We start from the raw sequence: 23,413 nt of genomic DNA, 5'->3' as shown, positions 1-23,413 counted from the left end.
TAACAAAATATTTGTAATTCGTTACTTCCTTCCTACCACTGAGAAAACTGACATCAGCCAGGCAAACGTGGTGGGCTGGTCTTGTGTGTGACGTCATCATGTTTATTTGCCTGAACAAACGGAGTCGATGAACTACCAGAGAGAGGTTCTGCTTCGGCTGAAATAGCCTCGCAGGCGGATTCATTGCTCATTTACTTTGCCACGCTTACATGGAGATTCCCCTTTCTCTCGTTCTTGGCTAAGGACAGCCAAAGGTAACGCGGGACTACGACTGGTCCACAAACAAACGACACCCTCACCACACACGAGCTCACTACCTGAGCAACAACACCGATCACAACGCTGACCAGTGAACGCGTTTCAGCTGTGCGCAAGTCAAGTTATCTACCCAGAGGAGAGGCGAAAAGGGGAGCAATTGACGGTAAGTGAGCTGACTTATTATTAGGCACTTTAAACCACGTGATTTGATTTGTTTGTGTGTGCGTTTTTTTTGACAGCTCAGTGTTAGTAGGAGGCTAACATCTCTAGCTAACGTCAGCCAGCCATGTTTATATCCATGTTCAGGTTCTGCGTTTTTTCGACATAGTCAAGACGTTGGTGTGTCTAATTTACCAGCAGTGAGTGTAATCGCCATCTGAGCAGACATAAGTAAATAAAAAACAGTATAACTGGTTAGCACAGTAATTCAACAACGCTGATGAGGAACTGTATCATCCTACCACGTCCCTCTTTTTATTTTTATGTACATGATATTCCACACAGATTTTTAGTCACTGAAATCATCCTCCCAGAATATCAAAAACATTTATTGAAAACCAAGACCAAGCAAATACGTCACATCATATCTCAACAATGCCAAATAATCCTGCTGTATCTTTGAAATGAAACTGAAATGTGTTAGATGCTCGGTAAATGCGTTTATCTTGGTGTCATGGTATTATTCTAGTTCTAATTCTAACGCTACTGTCCAGTTGGTTGCTGTGAAATTCAGTGTTGTTGTTTTATTTTATTTTAAAAAGATGGTTTGCATAATGGACAATTCCGAACATCCTGGCATTTCTGGTTTCTATTTCCGCAATGCAACGCCCCTTATACGGTGAAAACAAATGGCGTATTGCCTGCTTTGCCTGTGACTACTGGCATACAAAGCTCTCAGAAAATCATGCCTAAAGTTGTTGTGTGGTTGGATGTTCCAACCATAACACGATGGAAACTAAATTATCATTCCATGGCTCTCTGAGCGTTGGAGAAAAATAGGGATGCACGATAATATCGGTGGCCGATAATTAGCGTAAATTATCGACCAATTTGACGTCATACAGATAAACCAGATAATAAAGAAATCCGCCAATAATAATAGACATGCCACGTTGGTCTAGCTGTTGTGGTTGTTGCTCAAGTTGTGCCCAACTCCTCAACCCCTCCCATCTCCTGGACACCTGTATTTTCTTTAACAATGGGCTTTTCACTTGCACATGAAGCAATATCAAAGTGACCTTAACTGATAAGCCTGCTCGGAACAGACTGCTTTCCTGTCTGGCTGACCCTCCCGTTCTCCCAAAACCTAATCAGGCTGCATAAAAATCTTCACATGATAATTTACTGCACGCCGCACACTCTCACAGTCACTTCTTGTAGACTGACTGCACTGTAAGACTTGTGTTTATTTGAAACTTCAAATACAAAGAAACCCAAAAGACAAATTTTTTCCACACTTTTTTATTCATCTTGCCTAACTGCAAAAAATTCCACAACACTCCCCAAAATGTTACCTTCACAGTTTTTTGGTGCATTTTTAAAACATGTTTTAGCAAACTCAAAATGAGTTACTGGTTGTCTTTAAAGCAGAGATATCAATAAAATTCAGCTTCATGTTGCTTTACGCAATGGTTCAATGAATTTGTACATGTTAGACTTATACTGTAGTAAGATTTGAAAGTATATTTGTATTCAAGTTAGTTTTGCAAACAATTATTGGCTTACTTTTTCGCTTAGTGACATCGAAACTTTCTAAATTATTGGTTTATCGGTTGAAAATGGCATAATTGTGCATCCCTAGAGAAAATGTTTAAAAGCAGTGAAAGAGTGGAACCGGATTGTTCGAAATGGAGGCTAACATTACTGCAGTGAGCGCTGCCAATGTGATAAGAATCATTCTTGAGTGTGATAAAATGTATTAGTTTGTTTTCTACATATTTTAGCCCTCAACCAGTTTGCATCATTTTATATATAAATGGAGTAAAGGCCCCTACGCACTCCTCAGAGAGACATTTAACCGTTTTTATTAGCAACAGGAGGGCAAACATAAGGGTTAACTAAATAAAAATAGACGTAACATCACTCAAATCGTACATAAAGGCTTACTCAACCCAAGATCAAACCACAACATCTCTTTGCTAGCAAACGTGCCATAATATGCTAGTCTTTTGACATGATTTAGCTCTCACGTCGCACATTTCAGTTTTCACATTATTAGCATAATATACAATATTTTTCAGATACCCTAACTGAATTGTATGTACATGTTTTTTTTCACTAATGTAATATCAGGGTTTCCCCCCGAAAACTTACTTAGCCCGGTGGTCGGCGACGCACAAAATTCTGCTGGGGTTAATGAGAGTCATGGGTGGGGGTGCGAGGGTGGGGGCTGGGAAGCTATATAGCCCCGATCAGGGGGCAAGGAAAGCCTGATGTGTCGCCGGGCTATTAAAATGCCTGTAAAAAGTCTGTACAGGGAAAGCCTCGTGGCTGTTCGTAAGGACATTCATTGACCAATTACGTCCAATTTCTCTTCATATTGCAATTTTTCATTGTTATAGTAGTCAAACTACATTTGATCACATTTTGAAATCAAAAGTAATCCTCACAAATCAAATTACAACAACCCAATAGTTAATACCTTTCAATTAGCGAAGTTTGTATTCATCGAGTATGACCGCCTTTTAACTTGTGACATAATTGTGACATAAGCTCAGAATTAGATTACTATATGTCGAGGGTGAACCACACCCTCCCCTGTCACTGTGATACACAGTAGGGTAAGAGACATAGGAATTGGAGCAAGATCAATGAAAGTAAATATGCATAATTGGAATTGACAACTTTTTGTTGCTGGTCTGATTGTTTGAGATGAAGATTGATGTTTGAGTTTTAATTGTGAGCGGAAACAGGGTTTGTATGTTGTGGAGGGTCGAAAGAACTGGACTGCGGCGTGAACCTCTGTCTGATTTGTTGTAAATGATCGACCAGCTCATCTTTCACGCCACCAGTATATTGTGCTACACTCTTCAACCATGCTATATAGGCTTCAGCTCAGCTGCAGGTGGTTCTTCTGGATGTTGTTTTGATTATGCACAACTGGTGTTTGCAATTTTTTTGTGTTTTCTGTACATATTGTTTTCCAGCAATAAAACATCTGAAAATAAAAATGAGCACATGACTTATTGGTGCAAATGTAGTACAAAAAAGAAAGTTGTATAGAATGCTCAAAAATTAATGCACATGTAAACTTAAATATTTATTTCCTCGAGGAAATTGTACAATGTACATAAACACTTGCACAATAATAACTTATTTGTACATGTGGATTGCAAAAGAGAATAACATGACAGCTGTGTATTAAAAAAGTAAAGTATACGTAAACTTAATATTCCTTACTCCCAAGGAAATTAAAAGTGATAGCTACGTAGCACGTAGCTACACACTCTCTGCCGACGCCAACAACTGCAAAACTGCTATCTCTGTCTATAGCTTCGGGATGTTGACTTCTAACTTGTTTTTTTGTGTTGGTATTGCGTATCGTGTTTCGAGTGTCCGTACTGTCTTGTTGAACCGCTGGTTTTCCACAGCACTTTGAGGTCAAAGGTACTTGCATATGAACGCAGCCATCAAGAGTCGATTCACGATTCAGAGGATTTGCTGAATCAATAGGGTTGACCCTAGCCTTTCGAATCAATTCATTGACTGTCATCAAAACAGCTATTATTTTCCCCTCTTTTGTTACAAACAATGACTCTGCAAATATTGTGGAAATTAATTTATAGTAATGTTTGTCCCGTGATTAACCGGTGATCATTCCAAGGTTGTAGTCTGCCTTTTGACCTTTTGAAAGTCAGCTGGTATACACTCCATCTACCTATGCCACTGTATATTCAAATACAGGTTCAAGTGACTGGCGGCTTCCTTTTTTTGTGGTTTAAAAGTTTAAAAATAAATAATCTTTAAAAAGATTTAAAATTTAAAAAGAAAATCTGCATGCATACATACATACATACATAGAGCTCCACCAGTGACCTGAACCAAAATGATTTACTTTTGTTTTATTCTGCCGAATGCAGAGGCCAAACGTATCAGGTTTTACTTTTAAGTTAACGTTAGACCTTACCATTACCATTTTTTTTAACCATCTCTTGTAAATGGCATGATGCAATACTGTGATGTTACAGTGGCGGATGTTGTCTTAGGAGCATAGTCACTGTTTGGAGGCACCATACGGTGTACACCTTAGACTTGAATGTAAAAATAATCTTCTGTGCTGAATAAACCGAATGAAGGGACCTGAAAAATGATGATGGTGACATTTGTCTGGGCAGCTATGTATACAGTATCAGGTAGGTGGCTGCGGTCAAACTTGTACAGTATTCGCTTGCTGTGTCATCATTGCATGTCTGTAAGCATTGGACGATGGCACTAGTGCAGGGCACAGGGCAGCGCGTTGTGTCTTTGCCAGTTGACCGAGTAACTTGCAACAAAGGGGCTGTTGTTGAAAAATCATGTGACTGGGCTACTGTGTGTGCGTTGGTTCCAGCCCCGTCATGTGATGAGGGCAGGGCTATATGGAGTTGTGAGCTGCTCCTTCCACCAGCACATGCACACAGCATAGGCAAAGTGAGGAGATGGAGGGATGTGTGGTGGACACAGGAAGGTATGGAAAGTCTGACAGACTGTGGGAAGGACAACGAATATATCGAGGATGCCCCCACCTATTTTGTAAGTACATATGATGGCCTTTCAATGTTTCTGTGAATCATAATGATGTCGCCCTGCTAGCAAGACTCAGCTAGACTGTGTAGCTAGCAAGAGGATTACCAAATAATTATTATTATTTTTTTAATAATTGACATCTTTCAGTAATGTTTTCCTTTCAGTAAAGGTAACTGAGAGGTGAGCACAAAATATAATAATGCTGAAGTTGGTAATAAGATTCCATAGAGAAAATGAGCAAGAAGACAATATAGGGATGAGTATTTGTTCTGCTGCAAGTGTCTAATTGAAATACATGTGAACATATGACCTTTGGGTTTGAACTGAGAAATGAGATTTGAACCATTGTGTTTGCAGTTGTCAAGCAGGTTCTGTGATACCCGAATCAATGCAACTTGCAAGTCCAGCCTGAATTACTGGTCTCTTAACCATGTGTTTGTTTTGTTTGGACCTGTGCTCTGCATGTTTAATATTCCATCTATATTTGTTAGGACTTACCACTAGGTACATAAACCTGGTTTTCAGCATGAAGTCAGAGTGAAATGTAGCACACGTTGACCTGAAAAAAAAGTGTCACCTCACACCCCCAAAAGATTTTTTATAAACAGTATACGTTCCATTCACAACATGCCTTGCCATGGCCAAGCAAAGTTGTCAGAGGTCGTCTTTGGAAAATAGACATGAGTGCTGCCGGGACTGTGTTGAGGAAAACATGACAACCAACATATACTGTGACATACTGAAGCAGAGCTTCTCTCGCTCTCTCTCTCTCTCTCCTCCCTCCCCACACCCCTAATAAAGCTCTGGAATTAAACACCAAAAAACATTAAGTGATTTTCAGCCCTAAACCCATATCTGTAACTCCTGCTGTCATTCATAATGTTGGTATAAAAGAGGTGGAATCATTCAAATATTTGGGAGTCATGATTAGGGTGATCATATTTTGCTGCTCAGAACCTTATTTGAATGCTTAGAAAGTGAGGTACGTAAAACGCTGACCTACTTTTTTATTTTAGCAAAATAAAGTAGTTAATATAGAACAATAATAACATGTACACACAAAACCCACTTTTCTCAAAAGTGGATATTTGGTCCCCCTATGCACGATTGACTCAACACTATGATGAAAACATGACATTGACATCATTTGTTAAAAGACCAAACAAAGAATATATTTTCTCAGTTGCCTGGGGCCACACAGCTTGTGCTCCTTCTGGTTGTTCACCCCTTTCATCCTCAGTGTGCTGCAGTACTGTAATGTTGTATGGTTCAGATGCCTCACAGTCACTGTAAAATGTAAACTAAGACTAAGATTAAAGTCTGCTCCAAGATTGTGGCCCAACCTTTTGACGTCCTGTTTGAAAACCGCCTATCACAACAACATTATGCGATTGGCTAAGAATATCTTCTCTGACCCCAGCCATGCTCTAAACCACCAGCTTTATTTTCCATGTCTCCCCAGCCAACACAGCTGAAGATTGTTATCAGGCTTCATGCAGAGTTGGCTGATTAGCTGATCGTTTGAAACACATGTGTTGCTTGTGGGAGACATGGAAAACGGGTACTTGAGGACCAGGGTTTCTCTAAACAATGAATATGTGATCCTTCTTATCATCTGGGCACTGGTACTGTGTGCCATGCTATAACGGGGTCAGGTTCAAACAATCCTACTCCTTTGTGCATCAGTCAGTCCTAAAACTAAATGAGGAGCTTTCTAAAAACCTCACAACATCAGTGAGACCTCAATGGGTGTAGCCGGTCTTAATGTGAATGTTTGTGTCCTGTGTTGTGTTTGTGTTGTCTAGTGCAGTGTTTCTCAACCCTGGTCCTCGGGGCCCACGATCCAGCCTGTTTTCCATGTCTCCCTATTCGACACGCAGCTGATTCCAATGACAGCTCATCAGCAAGCTCTGGAGAAGCCAAATAAAGATCCTCACCTGCGTTTGTATCGGGAGACATGGAAAACAGGCTGGATGGTGGGCCCAGAGGACCAGGGTTGAGAAACACTGGTCTAGTGGATTGCATGTGTGTGACAATGCTGCTGTTTTAATGCAATGCAAATTTTTGATTGTATCTGACAACAAAGTACAGTATACTGTATCTATCTTGTACTGCCCCGAATCTTTGTCTTTGTCCGTCTTGGGCAGGTGCACTTTTCTCGTTTTGACGATTTTGGAGATACAAGGTTTCGGCTTGACACCAGGCAGCGATCAGAAGAGCCTGTCTTTTTACATGAAGTACTACTGTTATCAGAATTTTTGAATCTGAATAGTGATGACAGGCGCAGATCAGCACATTTATTGACAAGTATAATGGACTTAATGAAGCGCCAATCTTGTCATCCATAACTACTGTATAGCAATTTCTAATGTCAAATTATGTATTTGTTTTAATGAGCCATACTGCACCATTTCCATTTTTAATATTGTCAATTAGATAATGTGTTTTAAACATTACGTCAAGGCCCACAAAGATCAATTAATTGAAGTCTTTTTTTTTGGAGCTACATAGCCAAGTCCCGAATTCCTATAAAAACTATAAATGAAGTGCCATTTATTTACCATATTTTTTTATATTTAATTGTAGTTTTGAGCTGACCCATGATGCTTTCCTCCTCCTATGTCTACTTGTATGAATTATTTCCCAATACCACTGTTTTTTATGATATTTTTGTTGCGGTCATCAAATCGCTGTCATTTAATGATCACTACTGCACATACAAAAATAATTATTATTCCTATAGAATTCTCTTATTGAAAGGCATGATATGAATTTTGAGAGTCATTTGTTATGCAGTATAACCTACAGGATGGCGTGTAACAGAAACTTAGGGCACTCTGTCACTGTTCCCAATGGTGCCAGTCTGCCCTGCACTGATCTACAACTGGACGCTGTGTCTGTTTTAGAGGATGACTTGTTTTTCTGTGAGTTCAGTTTGTAACGGCTCACAGTGTCTGTAATAGCACACAGTCACTTCCTGCAGGAAAAAGCCAAAAGGAAGGAAACTCCTGCATGCCTTGAACTGCAAAAAATGCTGCAGATGGCTTACGTTAGTTAGTTAGTTAGTTAGTTAATATAGCTACTCTAGAAAAAACTTTTAAGATTGTGTTTTGCAAATCTCACTTAATTGTTTGAGTTAATTCATTCCATTTCAGAAATGTTTTGAGTTGTGTCTTCTCTTTCCAGGGCTTACCTTTCACTACAGTAGTGGAAGCCGCCAAGCAGAGGTGCTGTGGGGAGTCACAGGCTGTGACTGTCACTCACTAAGGAGTATGAGTCATGACCTCGGTGGTACTGGTTGACAGTAGTGGGGCAGTGGTGGAGTACGTCACAGCTGTGGAAGACCCACAGCAGGTTGGTTGAGTGAAAACACAAACGAAACAAAACAACAACAACCCTTAGTGTAGTATTTTTGATCTTCTTGCTTGCTAATGTCCCAGCAGGACGGTGAGTTTGATGTGGACCTGGAGATGGAGGGTGACCTGGAGGGTGAGTGTGAAGTTGAAGAGGTGGAGGATGGAAGAGAGGCTGAGAACTCCCCAACTGTCATAGTGGAGGAGGTTCCTGGTGCCATCATATCTGAGGAGCCTGGTTACTCAGCCCAGGTGGTGATGTATGGCGACGAAACCTACATAATGCAGGAAGTGAGCAATGAGCAGGATGTGGAGTCCGACAGAGTGCCAGGTGAGACATCAATTCTTCTGTATTGGGAATAAGTTGCATTTAAGTTCACCTCTGATGGTACTTGCCATACCAATAGAACTAAAGTCTCTACTGTGTTTTAGTGTCATAATGTACAAATATAATAAATACTCAGGTTCGATAGACTCCATGAGAGACACGTAACTTTAACAACATTATTGTTTAATTTCTTTCAACTGAACTCTGTCCTAGTAAACCTAAATTTAGACTGCAAAGGTCAAGTGACACATTTGCGATTATTTGCTCTCATACAAAAGTAAATGCGGCCCTCTCATTTCTGTAGATATGTAATTATATCTTTTCAATTTTCATGGGACAACGCTGAAGAAATGACACTTTGAAATAGTAAAAAAATAGTCAGTGTTCAGGTTTTATAACAGTGTACTGTAAATGTATTGTACCCTCAAAATACAGCCAACTAAACCTCTGGCAACAAAAGTGGGTACACTCCTACGTGAAAACGTCAAAATTCAGCACAGTTAGTCTTTTTCCCTCCCCAATGTTATGTGACTGGCCAGTCTTACAAGTTCTCAAGTGTGAATAGGGAGCAGGTGTGTTAAAATTAATATTACAGCTCTCACACTCTGGCAAAGAAGTCTGAAGATGTGGAAACAAAAAAACTTTTGCTCTACATACAGAGATGGCCAAGGCTATTAAAAGACGATTATGCACAAAAAAAGTCCGTAAGCAGTTTGCTGAAAACAAGCAGACTTAGTGCATGGACTACTGGATCCATGTCCTGTGGTCTGATGAGACCAAGATAAACTTATTTTGGTTCAGATGGTGTTAAACTTACGTAGCGGCAACCAGGTGAGAAGTGTGACTTGCGTATAGTCAAGCATGGTAGTGGAAGTGTCATGGTCTAGTGGCTGCCGCGCACTCGGGAGCTCCAATTTATTGAGGGAACCATGAATGTCAACATGTGCTGTGACATACTGAAAAGAGCATAATCTCTGGAAACTGTTCCACAGGGCAGTATTCCAACATGATAACGACCCCAAACACACCTCCACCTTACTAAAGAGGGTGAGGATACAGGTGATGGACTGGCCAAGCATGTCTCTAGACCTAAACCTGATTAAACACCACTGGGGCATCCTCAAACGGAGGTTGACAGTGTGTCTCCCTACATGTCCACTGGTTGACACAGGTCATTTGAAAATAAAATTCCTCTAAGTTTAATTATGTGCTATATATTCAAAATAACTGGATAAGGGGTTCTGAAAATGGATGGATGAATAGATGGATATTGTCACTTGTAACACTTAAAATTTTTACGGTGAGAGCAAGTTTGTTAGGGTAACTTGAGCATAAATACCGGTACGTATTTTTGATGTAAAATTAGCACTTTTAATACAGTTCATGCCTTCAGCCTTACGTGCCTTTGTGTAGACAATCGGTTTATCATGATCTATGTAATAGTCCAAGTAGCTGAAGTACGTCAAAGCTACTTCAGTTGGGTGAAACACTTTTGAAGCAAAAACGATTTTTTAAATTTTATTAGGAGTACTATTAGTGTGTAAACAAACACTTAATTCTAAAATCTTTGCATAATCATGCTTCTTATTTCGACTGCAATATTTTTGTCGGGCTAATGCAGTAAATTATCATTGACATAACTGTAAAATGTGTACTAAACATACACTTTACAGTTGTAGATTTGGTCATCATTCTCCTCTTATAAATGTACCTTTTTTTAGTTAAATTAATTATTTAAATACTCATTTTTCCTACCTCCTCCTGGCTAAATTCCCTTCCCACACACAAACACATACTCGTGCAGTTTTATACTGTTCAAATTGTGTCGATGTCTCCTGTACCTAATTGAATTAATTTCTTACAAAAATAGATGCAAACTGCAATTTGTATAAAAAGTCAATTTACTTTTCCTCAAGACATCTTTAAGTGGATTTTGTGAAAACAATGTGACTTGAAAAAACTTCCTAACTTTTAAATTATGGAAGGATTGTCGGTTTTTAGCGCTTTATGAAATCTAACACCCAAGACTTGTTTACCCTGCCCTGTTGTGTTGAAAATAATTGTTGTTGTCCGTCCAAACTCTGAAGAAACTTCGACTGGTTGTATAACAGTGTAAATTTACTGTCGATCTCAAAATGACTACACAGCATGAATGTCTAAACCCACTAGCAACAAACGTGAGTACACCCCTAAGTGATAATAAACAAATTGGGCTTCAAATATCAATGTTTTGTAAAGCCACCATTAATTCCCTGCAATGCCTTAACCCTCCTGGACATGGATTTCACCAGAGCTTCACAGGTTGCCACTGAAATCCACTCCCACTTGGTAACCTCATGGAGCTGAGACCTTGTGCTCTTCCACCTACCATAAACGTACCGGGAGCACTCATGCCAGCCCCAGGGGCCATCAGACTACCGGTACTGCGGTTTAGACATCAGTGGCTATAAGATGAGTTTAAACTATTACATTAACTGTAAACTGACTAATGTACCAAAGAGGCATTTCTTCAGCATTGTCCAATAAAAAGATGCAAAAAATAAAATAAAATAAATAAATTACAAGTTTACATTTATTGAATAGATATTGCATCATACTGTACTTGAACACAATATGTGCATTTTGGTAATATCGTATTTGATTTACTCCCATCATTAATCATTACAGATACACACTGCCATCTTGTGGACAAGGTGTCCAGTAATAGTTTTTTTTAACCATACCCATTTCGCGCAGTTGTCAAACTTGTCATGCGCATGTACGGTAGTTGCAGTACTTAAAAAGTTGGATCAATTACTGCTAAGCATAGTAGAAGAGTCAAGTTGTGCCTTCTGTGTGGAGCTTGTGTGGATTATCTCCTGGTAGCTAGTCTTCTCCCAAAATCTACAAACGAGTGATATAGCCAAAGGTGTGAATGTGACAAACTTAAGTTTTGTTTTTGACTAGAGATCATTCCAGGGTGTACCTTGCCTTTCACCAGCCAGCTAGGATGGACTGAAGCTCTCTTGAACTGCAAATAAGATAAGCAGTGTAAAAATTAGATGCATGGATCAAGTCTTATATTAAAAATGATTTTTCAACTTCAATGTTATTAGAGGTATGTGGCCAGTTGAGGAAATGTTTTTGTTTTTAATTTGAACAGATTTGTTAAATAGTTACATTTTAGAGGTGTGATATAGATTACAACAATTCAAATGAGAAACGCAGTTGGGAACATCTTATGGTGGTTTGTTTTTGTTTGTTTTATTCCAACTGGATGTACCACCAGCAAGTTGGAAGAGTGGCTTGTGTGGCTGCCTAGCAGTTTTGAGGTTTGGTGTTTGAAACTCTGCTGTGGCCTTTCTGTGTAAAGTTGGCATGTTTTTCTTTGCGTGTACTCTATAGTTTTTTTTCGGCGACTTTGGCATCCTCCCACATCCCAAAATATGATAATTTAAGTAGTTGTCCGAGTGATGCTAGTTTACTTTCTGACTACAGTCAAAGTGCCCTTGAGCAAAGCACGCCCACCACTAGCTCAAAAGATGCAGCGCTGTTAGCTTCTTCTTCACCTTTTTAATTTGATATCTCTGCATGTGTGCATCTGTTTCTGTGTGGAGTGCAAATCAAAATATACAACTATATACGCATTTGATTTATTTATCCATTATTTTTGGGTAGGAGGCCAGGAGGGTTTTTTTAATTTTCAAGAATGCAACCAAATCGCAAAAGAAACAAATTTACAAAAGAGTGTCATTTGTTTTGCAGAAAACTTCATTGTAAAACTGCGCGTTTGTACGATGGTGTTAAAAAGCTTCCTCGCTGTAGCTTTAGTTGACGTCTTTACGCGAGTAGCGAGGGCAACGGAAGGATTTCCTGTGTCGGCCGCGGAAGAATACATCAGTGGTGTCGTTACGTGGCCATTTGAATTCGACGCTTTCCTACAAGCGGCGGAGTGATTTGAGATAGTTGCTTCCCGTACAATTCAGTGAGAAGTCAATGTGAATCTTCAGCAAGGGGAAACATGGCGACTTCGCAACGTGACGGGCACGCAAACCAGCTTGATCTACTCATCAGAGCTGGTAATGTGTTGTTATGTACCGTTAACCTAGTCCAAGTGTTGCCGTAATGCAAGCCTCGCGTTAACCTAGACCGCGGTCGCTAACTCAGCGGAGTAGGCTGCTGGAGTAATGGAGGACTATCAGGAAGTGATCACCTTGGTAGCAACCTGCGCTGCTCTGCTAACGTTCCGCGACTTCTATAAGCCCGTTTAGAGGAAAACGTACACAGAGCACACCGGTCTGCATGTTTAGCAATTAGTGTGCATTATGGCTGTTTTGCATGGGGAACTGCACATTTCAGCCGCAATGTGTTGGAGAATAACGGGTGTCGGATCGGCTCTGGAAAACCAGGAAGTGCAAAACTGTTGTCTTTCCTACGTCTTTGCCACGCTGTCTGGCTGGAAGGACATGTGGCTTTAGTTTTACTAGTTGAAATTCGCCACATTCAGGCATGTGTTGCCTTTTCAACTCCGAGGACCAATAATGTTTTTGTTTTTTTTACCGTATATGACTTTTCAAGAGTAGATTAGTTGTGGTAATGCGATGTAAATGTCTTTTTAAAAATCATTATGATCTATGGTGATTGGAATCTGGTCGTTTGGTGCGAATTCTGTTACCTGGGACATTGAACGGCTTTTTATTATTTTGGATGTATATTTTAATGTTTCTATTGTTTCCGTTATCGTCTTGTATAGCCTGTGGTCGCAGCGTGGGGCGGCCTCCCTCTCCTTTCCTCCCTTTAGTCGGTGCGAAGCGCGGCTTTAAGTCAGACCGCGCCGACTAAATATGTTGGTGTTATCCCGAGTGCGTCAAATTTTTAATACGTATTTTGCAAGAAAACAACGTCAAAACCGTCTCGTTAATCGAATTTGTCAACGTTTTAAGTCCTATTTTGATGGCGGAAGCGTTGTCTGAAAGGAGGAGGTGTTCGTATTTTGATTGACATTCCTCCAGCCAAATGGCGTTCCCCTTTGTTGAAAACGTCATTGGGTACGCAGTTTTGACGTCATTGTGGGCAGATCTAAAGTTGAGGCTTTATCCAATGGTTGGAGCTGTGTTTGTTGAGTGACAGCAGGATTTGTACGCTTATTTGAAGAGAACTGGAGGGAAAGGAATAAGAGTGTAAACACGGAAGTCATTTGCAGCACTACTTTTTTGTCAAACACGGCGCTATTCCTGGCGCCGTTACAGATTAAATTGTTATAAACGATTCGATTTATAAACTATTACTATCTTAATTGCTCAAAGATTTATTGAAAATTGTAATAAATGAATATAGCTTTGCTTTTTTTACATTTTATTGGGAATATAGCTCCAGCGTGTAATGGTTGTTAAATTACTTAGTATGGCACATTGAGCTGAAAAGCAAAAGCATCCCTACCAACTTTTTGTTTTTAATTTACAGCTTGTTTCCCCTGTGCTTGGGCATATTGTGGACTCCTAACGTCATGTCCTGTGTGTTTTGGGGCTGGGCGAATGAGTGAGTCAATCTAAAGATAGACCCATGCAGTACCTATTGCTTCAGTGCAATTGCCAAACATGGAGAGCAGACAGTGACAGGGTCTCGGGTTGCCCACCATTGATTGACAACAGCAGGTGCTCGCGATTTTTTTTTTCTCCTCAGGAACATAGACACGATCACAGCAAATGTTTTTTCTTTAGACAATTATTTATCTTAATGGCAAGTCGTAACTATCAAGAAAAAAATAGATCCCTGAAATTTGTGTGTTCTGAGGCAGGGGGGTTTAATGTTGGAAGGCAGCATTCATGGTTGAACTGTTTGTTTGTTTTTAATCCCTCGTTCCATTCTCCATTATTTTACAAATACTTGAGTTTTCTTATAGTTAATCCGAAAATATAATACATTTAGCATTACTGAAGGAGAAAACAAACATTCATAAAGAGATACAAAGGTGAGTGTTAAAACTAAATAAAATTGATCAAATAAATCTTTGGTGTCAGTGGACTGCACACATGGATGATTTCTCACTGATGTAGATTATTAGCTTTGTTACTTTGTCAGTGGGACGCTATTTTTCACAAACTAGATGAACTTGAAGTTGTTCGTCTTGGGTGCCACGCCATGACACTTTTGCCTTTAAAAAAGCAACAAACTGATCTGTAGGGGGTGCCATTTAATAATTTATGGCTTGCCTGAAGTATTCTAGTCCAATCTTTTTCAACAGCAAATTCACAAATGAATATTTCCCCGATATTTTTGTTGATATATTGTGTTCTTGTTTTTCCAGTCGAGGCTTCTGTCCATGGCACCAATGTACACAACTCTGACAAAACCTTTGAAGCTGCAGAGGCTCTGCTTCACATGGACTCACCATCCAGTTTAAGAGAAGACTGCAGTCCAGGTAAGATATCAATTTTATTTTGACCCAATTATTATTTATTTTTTTGCATTTTTAAAACATGACTTTTGGCAAACTCAGATTGAGTAATCGTTTGTATTTGAAGTAGCAATATCAATAAAATTCAGCTTCATGGCGCTTTACACAATGTTCAAATGTATTTGTACATGTTAGACTTATAGTAGGACTTGAAAGTATATTTGTATTCAAGTTAATTTTGCAAACAATTATCGGCATACTTATCGGTTATCAACATTGGCAAATTTGTGGTTTATCGGTCAAAAATAGCATTATCGTGCATCCCTAGTTTCAAGGTTAAGAACAATTTGCAAGGATATACACACGCACAGTAATTTCTGGACTATAAGCCGCTACTTTTTTCACTTGCAATTGTCCTGCGGCTAATATAAAGGTGCATCTTATCCATCAGATCACAAGGGGGCGCACTATAAAGGAAACGCAAGAGCGACAGACAGAGCAAAACAAACCACGTGAGCCGAAATACAGTAGGACGAGAGCAAGACAATTTGCGCCTTCATTATGGAAAATAAAGTAGCGGGGACCTGGTACGGTAACATTAAAACACCTGCGGCTTACTATCGGGTGCGAATTATATGTGTAACAAACTCAAGTATTCCCCAAATTTAGCTAACGCGGCTTATAGTCAGGTGCGCCTTGTAGTCCAGAAATTACTGTATAAATCAATGGTGCAGAAAGGACATTTTCAGCCGAAGTACTGTAATTTCTAGCATAAGGTCATACTGGATAGTTCACACATCTCTCATCGATTTATTTCTCTTTACCTCTGTCACTGTCTTAGAAGCTTTCGTCCCTCCATATGTAGCAACACCAGAATTTCTCCATGCTGCCATGCGTCCGGACATCGCAGAGACGGAGGTCGAGATATCAACGGAGGACTGTGATGATGACGATGATGATGTTGACGATGATGACGAAGATTTAGGCACCTCGATAGAGGAGCCGGAAGCGGAACAGGATCATGAGCCTGTCAGGAAGAAGAGAGGTAGATGACAAGCATTATGTTCACACTACCAAAGCAGTGAAACAATTTGTCTCAAAAAGTCTTATCTTACCAGACAAACACCAAGTGTTCACGAATTTTGTTCACTGTGATCTAGAAATACCCTAATAGCACCTCCTAGTGGTCAATTTTTACACATAGCATGGGCGTGTTCCGGATCAGGTTGAATTTATACTGTGTGGCTCAAGTTGCACAACAAGCCTTGATATAATTGGATTCGCATTACAAGCTGTGAGTCCAATTTCATGCCACATACTAACTCTTTGATGTCATACAAACAATTGTTGTAAATCAAACTTTGCTCTCCACTGAAGATGTTCAGTGTGAAGACGAGTCAAGGTAAAATAAACTTAACACAAATTGTTGAGATTGATGTAAATGTGCCAGAATAAATGATTGATGCTACAGTACAATTGTCACTGAAGTATTGCTAGAACCACATTAATTACAGCAGAGAGGAAGCGACCATGAACAGCAAATTAATGCGTCCAAAGAGAAAATAGAATACACAGCCCAATCGTACAGTCCAAAAAACGGAAATGAATTATAGGAGCATATACGTCAGCCAAGAGGAGGATCCTTTAAGGTTAGAAGTATGTATAGCATAGTAGGTAGTCAGACCAGGCCAACTAAACATTATGTAATGTTCACTATTTGCATTATTTACCTTTGTGTTCACAAGTTTAGTACCCTGGCAGAATTTTTATATGTAGCATTCTTTAAAGTCACCATGAGTATTTCAGCTGAAGTTGCTTCTTTGCATCCTGAGCTTGATAACAATAGCACCAGTCATTTTCCAGTTTTTTATAAGTTGACTGATTGGCTTTTCCAAATCTTATGACGTCTTTTCACGTCAACTAACTTTCCTTGCATGTCCTTTGGCCAGTTCTTTTGCTTTTGCCATGGCTCAGTAACCGGCAAAGCCGATGCAGAGTTTGACGTAATGTGCAGGGGTCTCGGAAGTGCTTAGAAAGTCAGTGAATATTTCATTATACAAAGACAAGAATTGTAATCTACCAAGTCACGTGTGTGGAAACTGACCCATAATAAACATTTCATGTGTGTTATCAGGCTAAACATTCAAGGGCATGTATTTTGTAAACTTTTGATGAGGGCGCATGGGGGTGGTTTCAGTTCAATTGGTTGTCTGCATGAGCAGTCATGTTTTTTTAGAGGGGAAGTCAACCCCCTGAAAAAAAAATGACAATATGTTCTATGCAGCCCCACTAGTCCAAATACGGTATTCTGGTTAATATTGTGTTAGTGGAATATGATCTAAGCAGCAAAATCCACTATTTTTATCAGTATCAGATGTCGGCCATTTTGCCACTTGTTGTCCAGTGAAAGACATGACAGTTGCTCAGGCCTCAGGTAACAACCAATCACAGCTCAGCTTCAGAAAACAAGTGAGCTGTGATTGGTCGTTGCCTGAGCCCCGAGGAACTGTGATGTCATTTTCAGTCGACAGTAATTGGCGAAATGGCCACCCCCATGAGATGGATTTAAAACACTGCACGGTTTTGCCTCATAACTCACATTCCAGAAATGTAATATTCATTAGAATGTCATCATGTTTAGACCCGTGTGGTCACATGTAGCACATTGTCAAGAAATGTTTATGGTTGACTTCCCCTTTTAAGATGACCAATATTTCACAAATCCTGCCAAGGTCCGTAAACACACAAGCAAAATATGTTGTTTACTTCGGTCTTGTTGACGGCGCTGAATTATTTACATGCAATTACAATAGCTTGTGAGTTATTCCATGTGTTTGTGCATGTGAACACGGCCATGTTGGATTTGTGTCATTTAAGATCTACATGCAATTCATTCAGGTTTCTCTTGTTTCTAGCTGGACGCAAACTAAAAACGCATCAGTCGTATTCTAACGGCTCAGTTGATCTCGGTCTGAGGAAGAAGTCGAGAGAAGGCAAAGGTAATGTGTTGTGTCAATGGAAGCCATACGAGAGCAAGGCCCAGATGAACATTTGACTGACTTGATGTCCAGCAGGAAGCACCATCTACTTATGGGAGTTCCTGTTGGACCTCCTGCAGGACAAAAACACGTGTCCCAGGTACATTAAGTGGACGCAGAGGGAGAAAGGCATCTTCAAGCTGGTGGACTCCAAGGCCGTGTCGAAGCTATGGGGCAAACACAAGAACAAGCCAGACATGAACTATGAGACAATGGGACGAGCGCTCAGGTAAGGAAGCCCGCCCACCATTTGATGCAAGCCGCACCGCCATTTTGTCGACATCAATGTTGTCCTTTTCTAGATATTACTACCAGCGTGGCATCCTTGCCAAAGTGGAGGGCCAGCGTCTGGTTTACCAGTTTAAAGAAATGCCCAAAAACCTGGTGATAATTGACGACGACAAGACGGACGTGTCGATGGCCGACGTGCCCATGCGCTCGGAGACGTCCTACCAGCGCATCCTGCAGCCGCCAGACGTCATGCTGAAGGGCGCCGATCTCTCCTTGAGGAAGAGCTCCCAGCTGTCTTACAGGAAGCCCAACATCCTACGTGGCGCCAACAGAAGCAACGCGACTCAGTCTCCTGTTGCCGCGCCGACCGCCTTGCCGGACGGATGCCAACTTCAACAAGCGACGCTCCTTACCAATGCGTCCGGGCCCAGGTGAGGTGAACTGGCCTTCAGGAAAGGACGCCGACAGTTGAAAAGATTTTTGCAATCGGCGTCGTCAGTGCTCCCCTATCAATTGCTTGCAGGACGGTGCGAGTGGCCATGCAGGTGCCGGTCGTTATGACATCGTTAGGCCAGAAGATCTCGACTGTTGCCGTGCAGCAGTCGGGGTTGAGGACGGGGGCAACCGCCCATACCACCCTCCTGTCCAGTGCTTCCGCTCTCGGTCCTGCTGCTGGAGCCGCCAACTCTCAGCAGAAGGTGCGTTGGCCTCTCTGCGACCTTTTGAGCCCTCTTCATTTGCTTCCTGACGTGTGCCATTTTGCCACAAATTAAAACAGTCATGAACCGCATGTCTGTGATTCGGCCTGACACAAGTGAGCCAAGTAACAATTTTGTTACCATGACGAATAGGGGCGGAGCTAAGGGTGCCCCAAATATAAACTAAATGAGTACAACTATTAAGTGTGAGACTTATTATTATTATTGTTAGGGGTGTTTGATACCACTTTTTTTTTTATACTGAGACTCAAATCTTCAGTACTCATCGATACTGATACCAAGTGCTGATACCATTATATGATGCATTGACAGATAATTAAAAAAAGACATCCCAACTACAGCAAATTTCCTTAAAATTGAAATATCGATAAATAAGTTGAAACAAATTATCCAGTGCCCCCCCCCCCAAAAAAAAAGTCCCTATATGTGGTTGTAAAACTTATTTTTAAAGAATAAGGTGCAAAGAATTAAATTCAATAAAATAGTGCTTCAAGTCATTTAGTAATATCTACCATGTTAAGAATTCCTCAAGCTGTTTAGTGTGTGATGTTTAATTATATCTTGTTTTGAAATCCATGCTTTTAACTCATTCACTGCCATTGACAGCTAGACGTCAAAAATTAATTTGAAATATTTCTATTAGTTTTAACTTTTTTTTTCTTCAATTTTGTTAAGAGTATGAAAACCTAGAATTTTTTTATTGTACATTTATAACTGTTATAAAAATGTGTGCTTAATCGTGAGTTAACTAGTTATTTTATGCGATTAATTACGATAAAAAAATGTAATGTTCTGACGGCCCTAATTTTTATTGATCTTCTTTTTTTTTTTTAAATCACATCAGGCGATTAAAATGTGTAATTATAATTAATCGCATTACTTCAATAGTTAACTCACGATAAATCACAAATTTTACATTTGTTATAAATGTACAATGAAAAGTTTCCACTCTTGTTAACAAAAGTGGATTTTTTTTTTAACTAATTGCAATAGTTAAAATGAATTTTTGACTACAATAGCCATCAATGGCAGTGAATGAGTTAATTTGGAAAGCTGCTCTGTATTTCCATTTCCTGTTTCACATTCTCCGGTCATTACCGCAAACAGCACCGTTCTATTTTTAGAGCAAGCAACAAGAGCGTGGGCCGATACCAGTATCGTTATCCATCGCGAGTACCGATACTGTGAACTGTGGCCTGGTATCGGTACTCGTCCATCCCTAATTATTATTATTATTTTGGGTTTTTTTCCTCCTCCTGAAGCCAGCATTTCATTACCAAGCATGAGGATTCATGCAAGAGGAGTCCGCTAGCTTCATGCTAATATAAATGAACAGAAATGAGCATGCATGCTACGGCAGTTACAAACCCAGCACTCCAGAGAGCCAACTATTTCACACATTTCAATTTTGACTATTCCATAAAATGCTACATTGGCGTGAAAGTTTAATTGTTTGTTGCTAGGTTGTGATCCAGACCATCCCCACCATGGTCCCGGCCACGGCAGAGAACGGCGAGAAGATCACCGTCCAGCTGGCCAAGATCATCACCATCCCAGCTCATCAGTTGGCTCAGTGCCAGCTGCAGCCCTCCACGGGCGCCGCCAAGCCCGGCGTCGGCGCCCAGACGGCCGGCATCAGCCTCCTGGGAAGCCCCCTGACTATGCAGACCCTGGCCTCGGTCGGCATGGCCTCGGGAGCGCAGGTGATGAGACTGTCGCTCCCCGCGCAGGCGCAACAACACACGACGGCGGCGGCGCAGTCGGGGAGCGCGGCGGCGCCCGCCTCGGCGCAGTCTCACCTGATCGGCGGCCTTTTTAGCGGCTCGGAGCTGGTGTTGGGAAGGGACCAGCTCAAGGCCGCCGGGGTCCAGGTGGTGCAGGTGCCCGTGACGCTCACCGTCCCGCAGAATCAAGAGGTGGCCAAAAGCGTCCCGTCAGACGCGCCGACTAAACTGGAGACCCCCGAAGTGATAAAGACGGAAGAGCCCGAGTGTTGAGACCCACCAACCGACCGCACTTTGTCCACTCAAGTGAGTCGCTTTGTACAGGAAACCATTTTTCTTACTTTGTGATAACCAGCAGCAGTTTGACAGACTTTAGCGGCTCCCGGAGGCCGGTTTTTTTGTTTTTGTTTTTAAACGTCCTCCTTCCAGTCCTGCTGCACGAAGCGTTTCAGCCAAGCTTGTCAAGTGAAACTCTCACATGCAAATAGGAACACACACAGACTTGAAAGGGACCAATCCAGATCACTACCGCTACGCCCGAACCCGCAAGTCAACGCAAACTCTGAAACACTACACAAGCGATTCGAACCCAAGTCCAACGTCATCTGATTGGTTCCAAGGAAAAGTACAGCAGAGCTGCAATAAGACACACGGAGAAGCCTGATTGATTAATTTTCTTTTGCTATTGTTGAACCAGCAATTTGTACTTGCGTCACTGTGCAAATCAAGTGTGTGTGCGTGAGAGTGTGAGTGCGTGTGCTACATGGGTCCCAAAAGAGAATTTCTAACAATCTATATGTAAATACATAGTTTACAGAGCTAACAATAACAGGGGCAGCCTTTGATAAAATTTTTGACCTTCACCATGTACTATATATGAACTGTAAGTTGAGCTTCTTCTTTTTTTCTTTTTTTTCCTAACTTGTACCAAGCACAGTATTACTGACACAAGAGGATCGAACATTTGCAAACAAAATAGCAGCTGTGAGTTTTTGGATAAAAAAAAAAAAGCACAGGTTTTTCTCAATTGAATAAATGAATCAATTTTCATTTGACTTTGAAGAGACAATTGAACTAAAAATGAGTCAACAAATTGTCATGAAATGTGTCGAGATGAATTGATCCTTCAAGTGAAGTTGGCTGTAGTAAGAGAAGCAAATCTTCTCAAGTGGACAGATATCAGAAACACTTGAGGGCTTCGTAAAAATCTCAATTTTCCAGCTGTTCATTGAGTTTTATTTTGTTGTCTAACAAATGGTTAACTTTGAGCCAGTGCACACTGCCACGTCTGATAAAAAAACAATAGGAATCTGTATATAACCTTATTCTTCAATTGCTAACGGATGTACGCGTATAATGTGATGAATGTGATGTCAGTCTTCAAGTCAGCCAGGCCACTAAAAAAAAAAAAAAAAGGTCATTTTTTTCCTGTCACGTTGGCCATCACCTACATTTCATTTTTTTTTAATCTCAAGAGGGAAAATACCGAAGTTTGTGTTCAGACTGAACTGTTTGTATATTCAACATTTGAAGTATATTCTATTTTGTTGTACTCTTGTTTCAAAGTGTATTAAAGTAGATTTTACTGAAGCATTACAACCTACTTTTGTGTTGTCTAAAAATAGTTTATCATTTAGTTTGGTTTGGTAATGATGAATGCTTAACATTTGACATACACCGACAACATTATTCGTGCCCCTCCCCACAATGGTTGGTCACAGCAATAACTTGAATCTAACAAAAGTAATAATAAAAAAAAAACATTGAAAATCTTTCTTCAGATACACCAGAATGATTTCTCAGCATAAATGGCAAGGCTCAGCCGCTAATCCTGCCCAATCATCACATTATCACATTATCATTCCTGTAATATCTGTTAAATTGAGTGCTGGTCATTTTTCTTATGATTTTTTCCCCCCCATTAATCTCAAACAATTGGTTGATATTTTAAATAAAAATAGTTTTGGTAATTTCACATAGTACTGTTTTTATTTAACAATTTTCTATACAATAGTTGGACAATTTAATTAAAAATGACAAACTTGAATTATTTTTTCTTATTTACTCAAAATAAATACAAATATGAGTACATTAATCAATTTTACATATACAACACCTTATATAATAATTAGAATGAAATGATATGCAAAATGTGATAAGGGTGTAGTCGGCCCTGCAGCATCTGTGAGCCAGTGGCACTGCTCGTTTCCCGCACCTGCTTTAACGCTTCAATACACAACATGCACGTGGTCCGCTAACAGATTTGAACAGATCAAATATGTTGAATATTTGCAATTATATCATTATACATTATTTCCCAGCCACTCAGATGACTCCCAAGATAGACTAACCTAACGGCTCCAGAACTTGTTCTCTCTCGGGGTGACCACTTGGGGGCACTGTGAATAGTAGTCACATCCGCACTTTATCTGGTTTAAATGAATATGAGTTGTCACTTTCTTTTCCCACTAGACTTGGTCTTTACTCTCCAAGAAGTTACTCCTATTTTGAGCATCCTCTGGCTTCACTTTGAAATGGAGCAAATCCTGATATACATCTTTCCATCTCTTCTTTGGGCTTCCTCTAGGTCTTTTTCCTTCTAATTGCAGATTCATAGCCAGGGTCATTTTCCTCCATTCTCATCACATGTCCATACCACCT

The 23,413-nt window shown here is 40.4% G+C and overlaps 1 protein-coding gene across 14 annotated transcripts; it reads left to right on the top strand.

The window, feature by feature from the left end:
* Positions 1-77: 77 nt before the first annotated feature.
* Positions 78-22,342, top strand: LOC147170186 (ETS-related transcription factor Elf-2-like). Of its 14 annotated transcripts, none has more exons than XM_086083191.1 (11): positions 79-421; positions 8,170-8,337; positions 8,424-8,472; positions 8,536-8,667; positions 14,951-15,064; positions 15,882-16,085; positions 17,956-18,039; positions 18,112-18,307; positions 18,381-18,740; positions 18,833-19,007; positions 20,492-22,342. In XM_086083191.1, exons 2-11 carry the CDS (start codon positions 8,263-8,265, stop codon positions 21,023-21,025), a joined length of 1,923 nt encoding a protein of 640 aa, XP_085939317.1. In that variant the 5' UTR covers positions 79-421; positions 8,170-8,262; the 3' UTR covers positions 21,026-22,342. The 14 variants fall into 14 exon arrangements, with proteins under 14 accessions (XP_085939316.1, XP_085939315.1, XP_085939317.1 ...); XM_086083192.1 differs by having other exon boundaries at positions 80-421; positions 8,427-8,472; XM_086083190.1 differs by having other exon boundaries at positions 78-421; positions 8,424-8,667; positions 15,906-16,085.
* The last annotated feature ends 1,071 nt before the right edge of the window (positions 22,343-23,413 follow it).

This window comes from Leptonotus elevatus, chromosome 8 (assembly GCF_054856555.1).
Source record: "Leptonotus elevatus isolate MCC_2025b chromosome 8, RoL_Lele_1.0, whole genome shotgun sequence".
NCBI lineage: Eukaryota > Metazoa > Chordata > Actinopteri > Syngnathiformes > Syngnathidae > Leptonotus > Leptonotus elevatus.
This window is presented reverse-complemented; position numbering and strand designations above follow the sequence as displayed.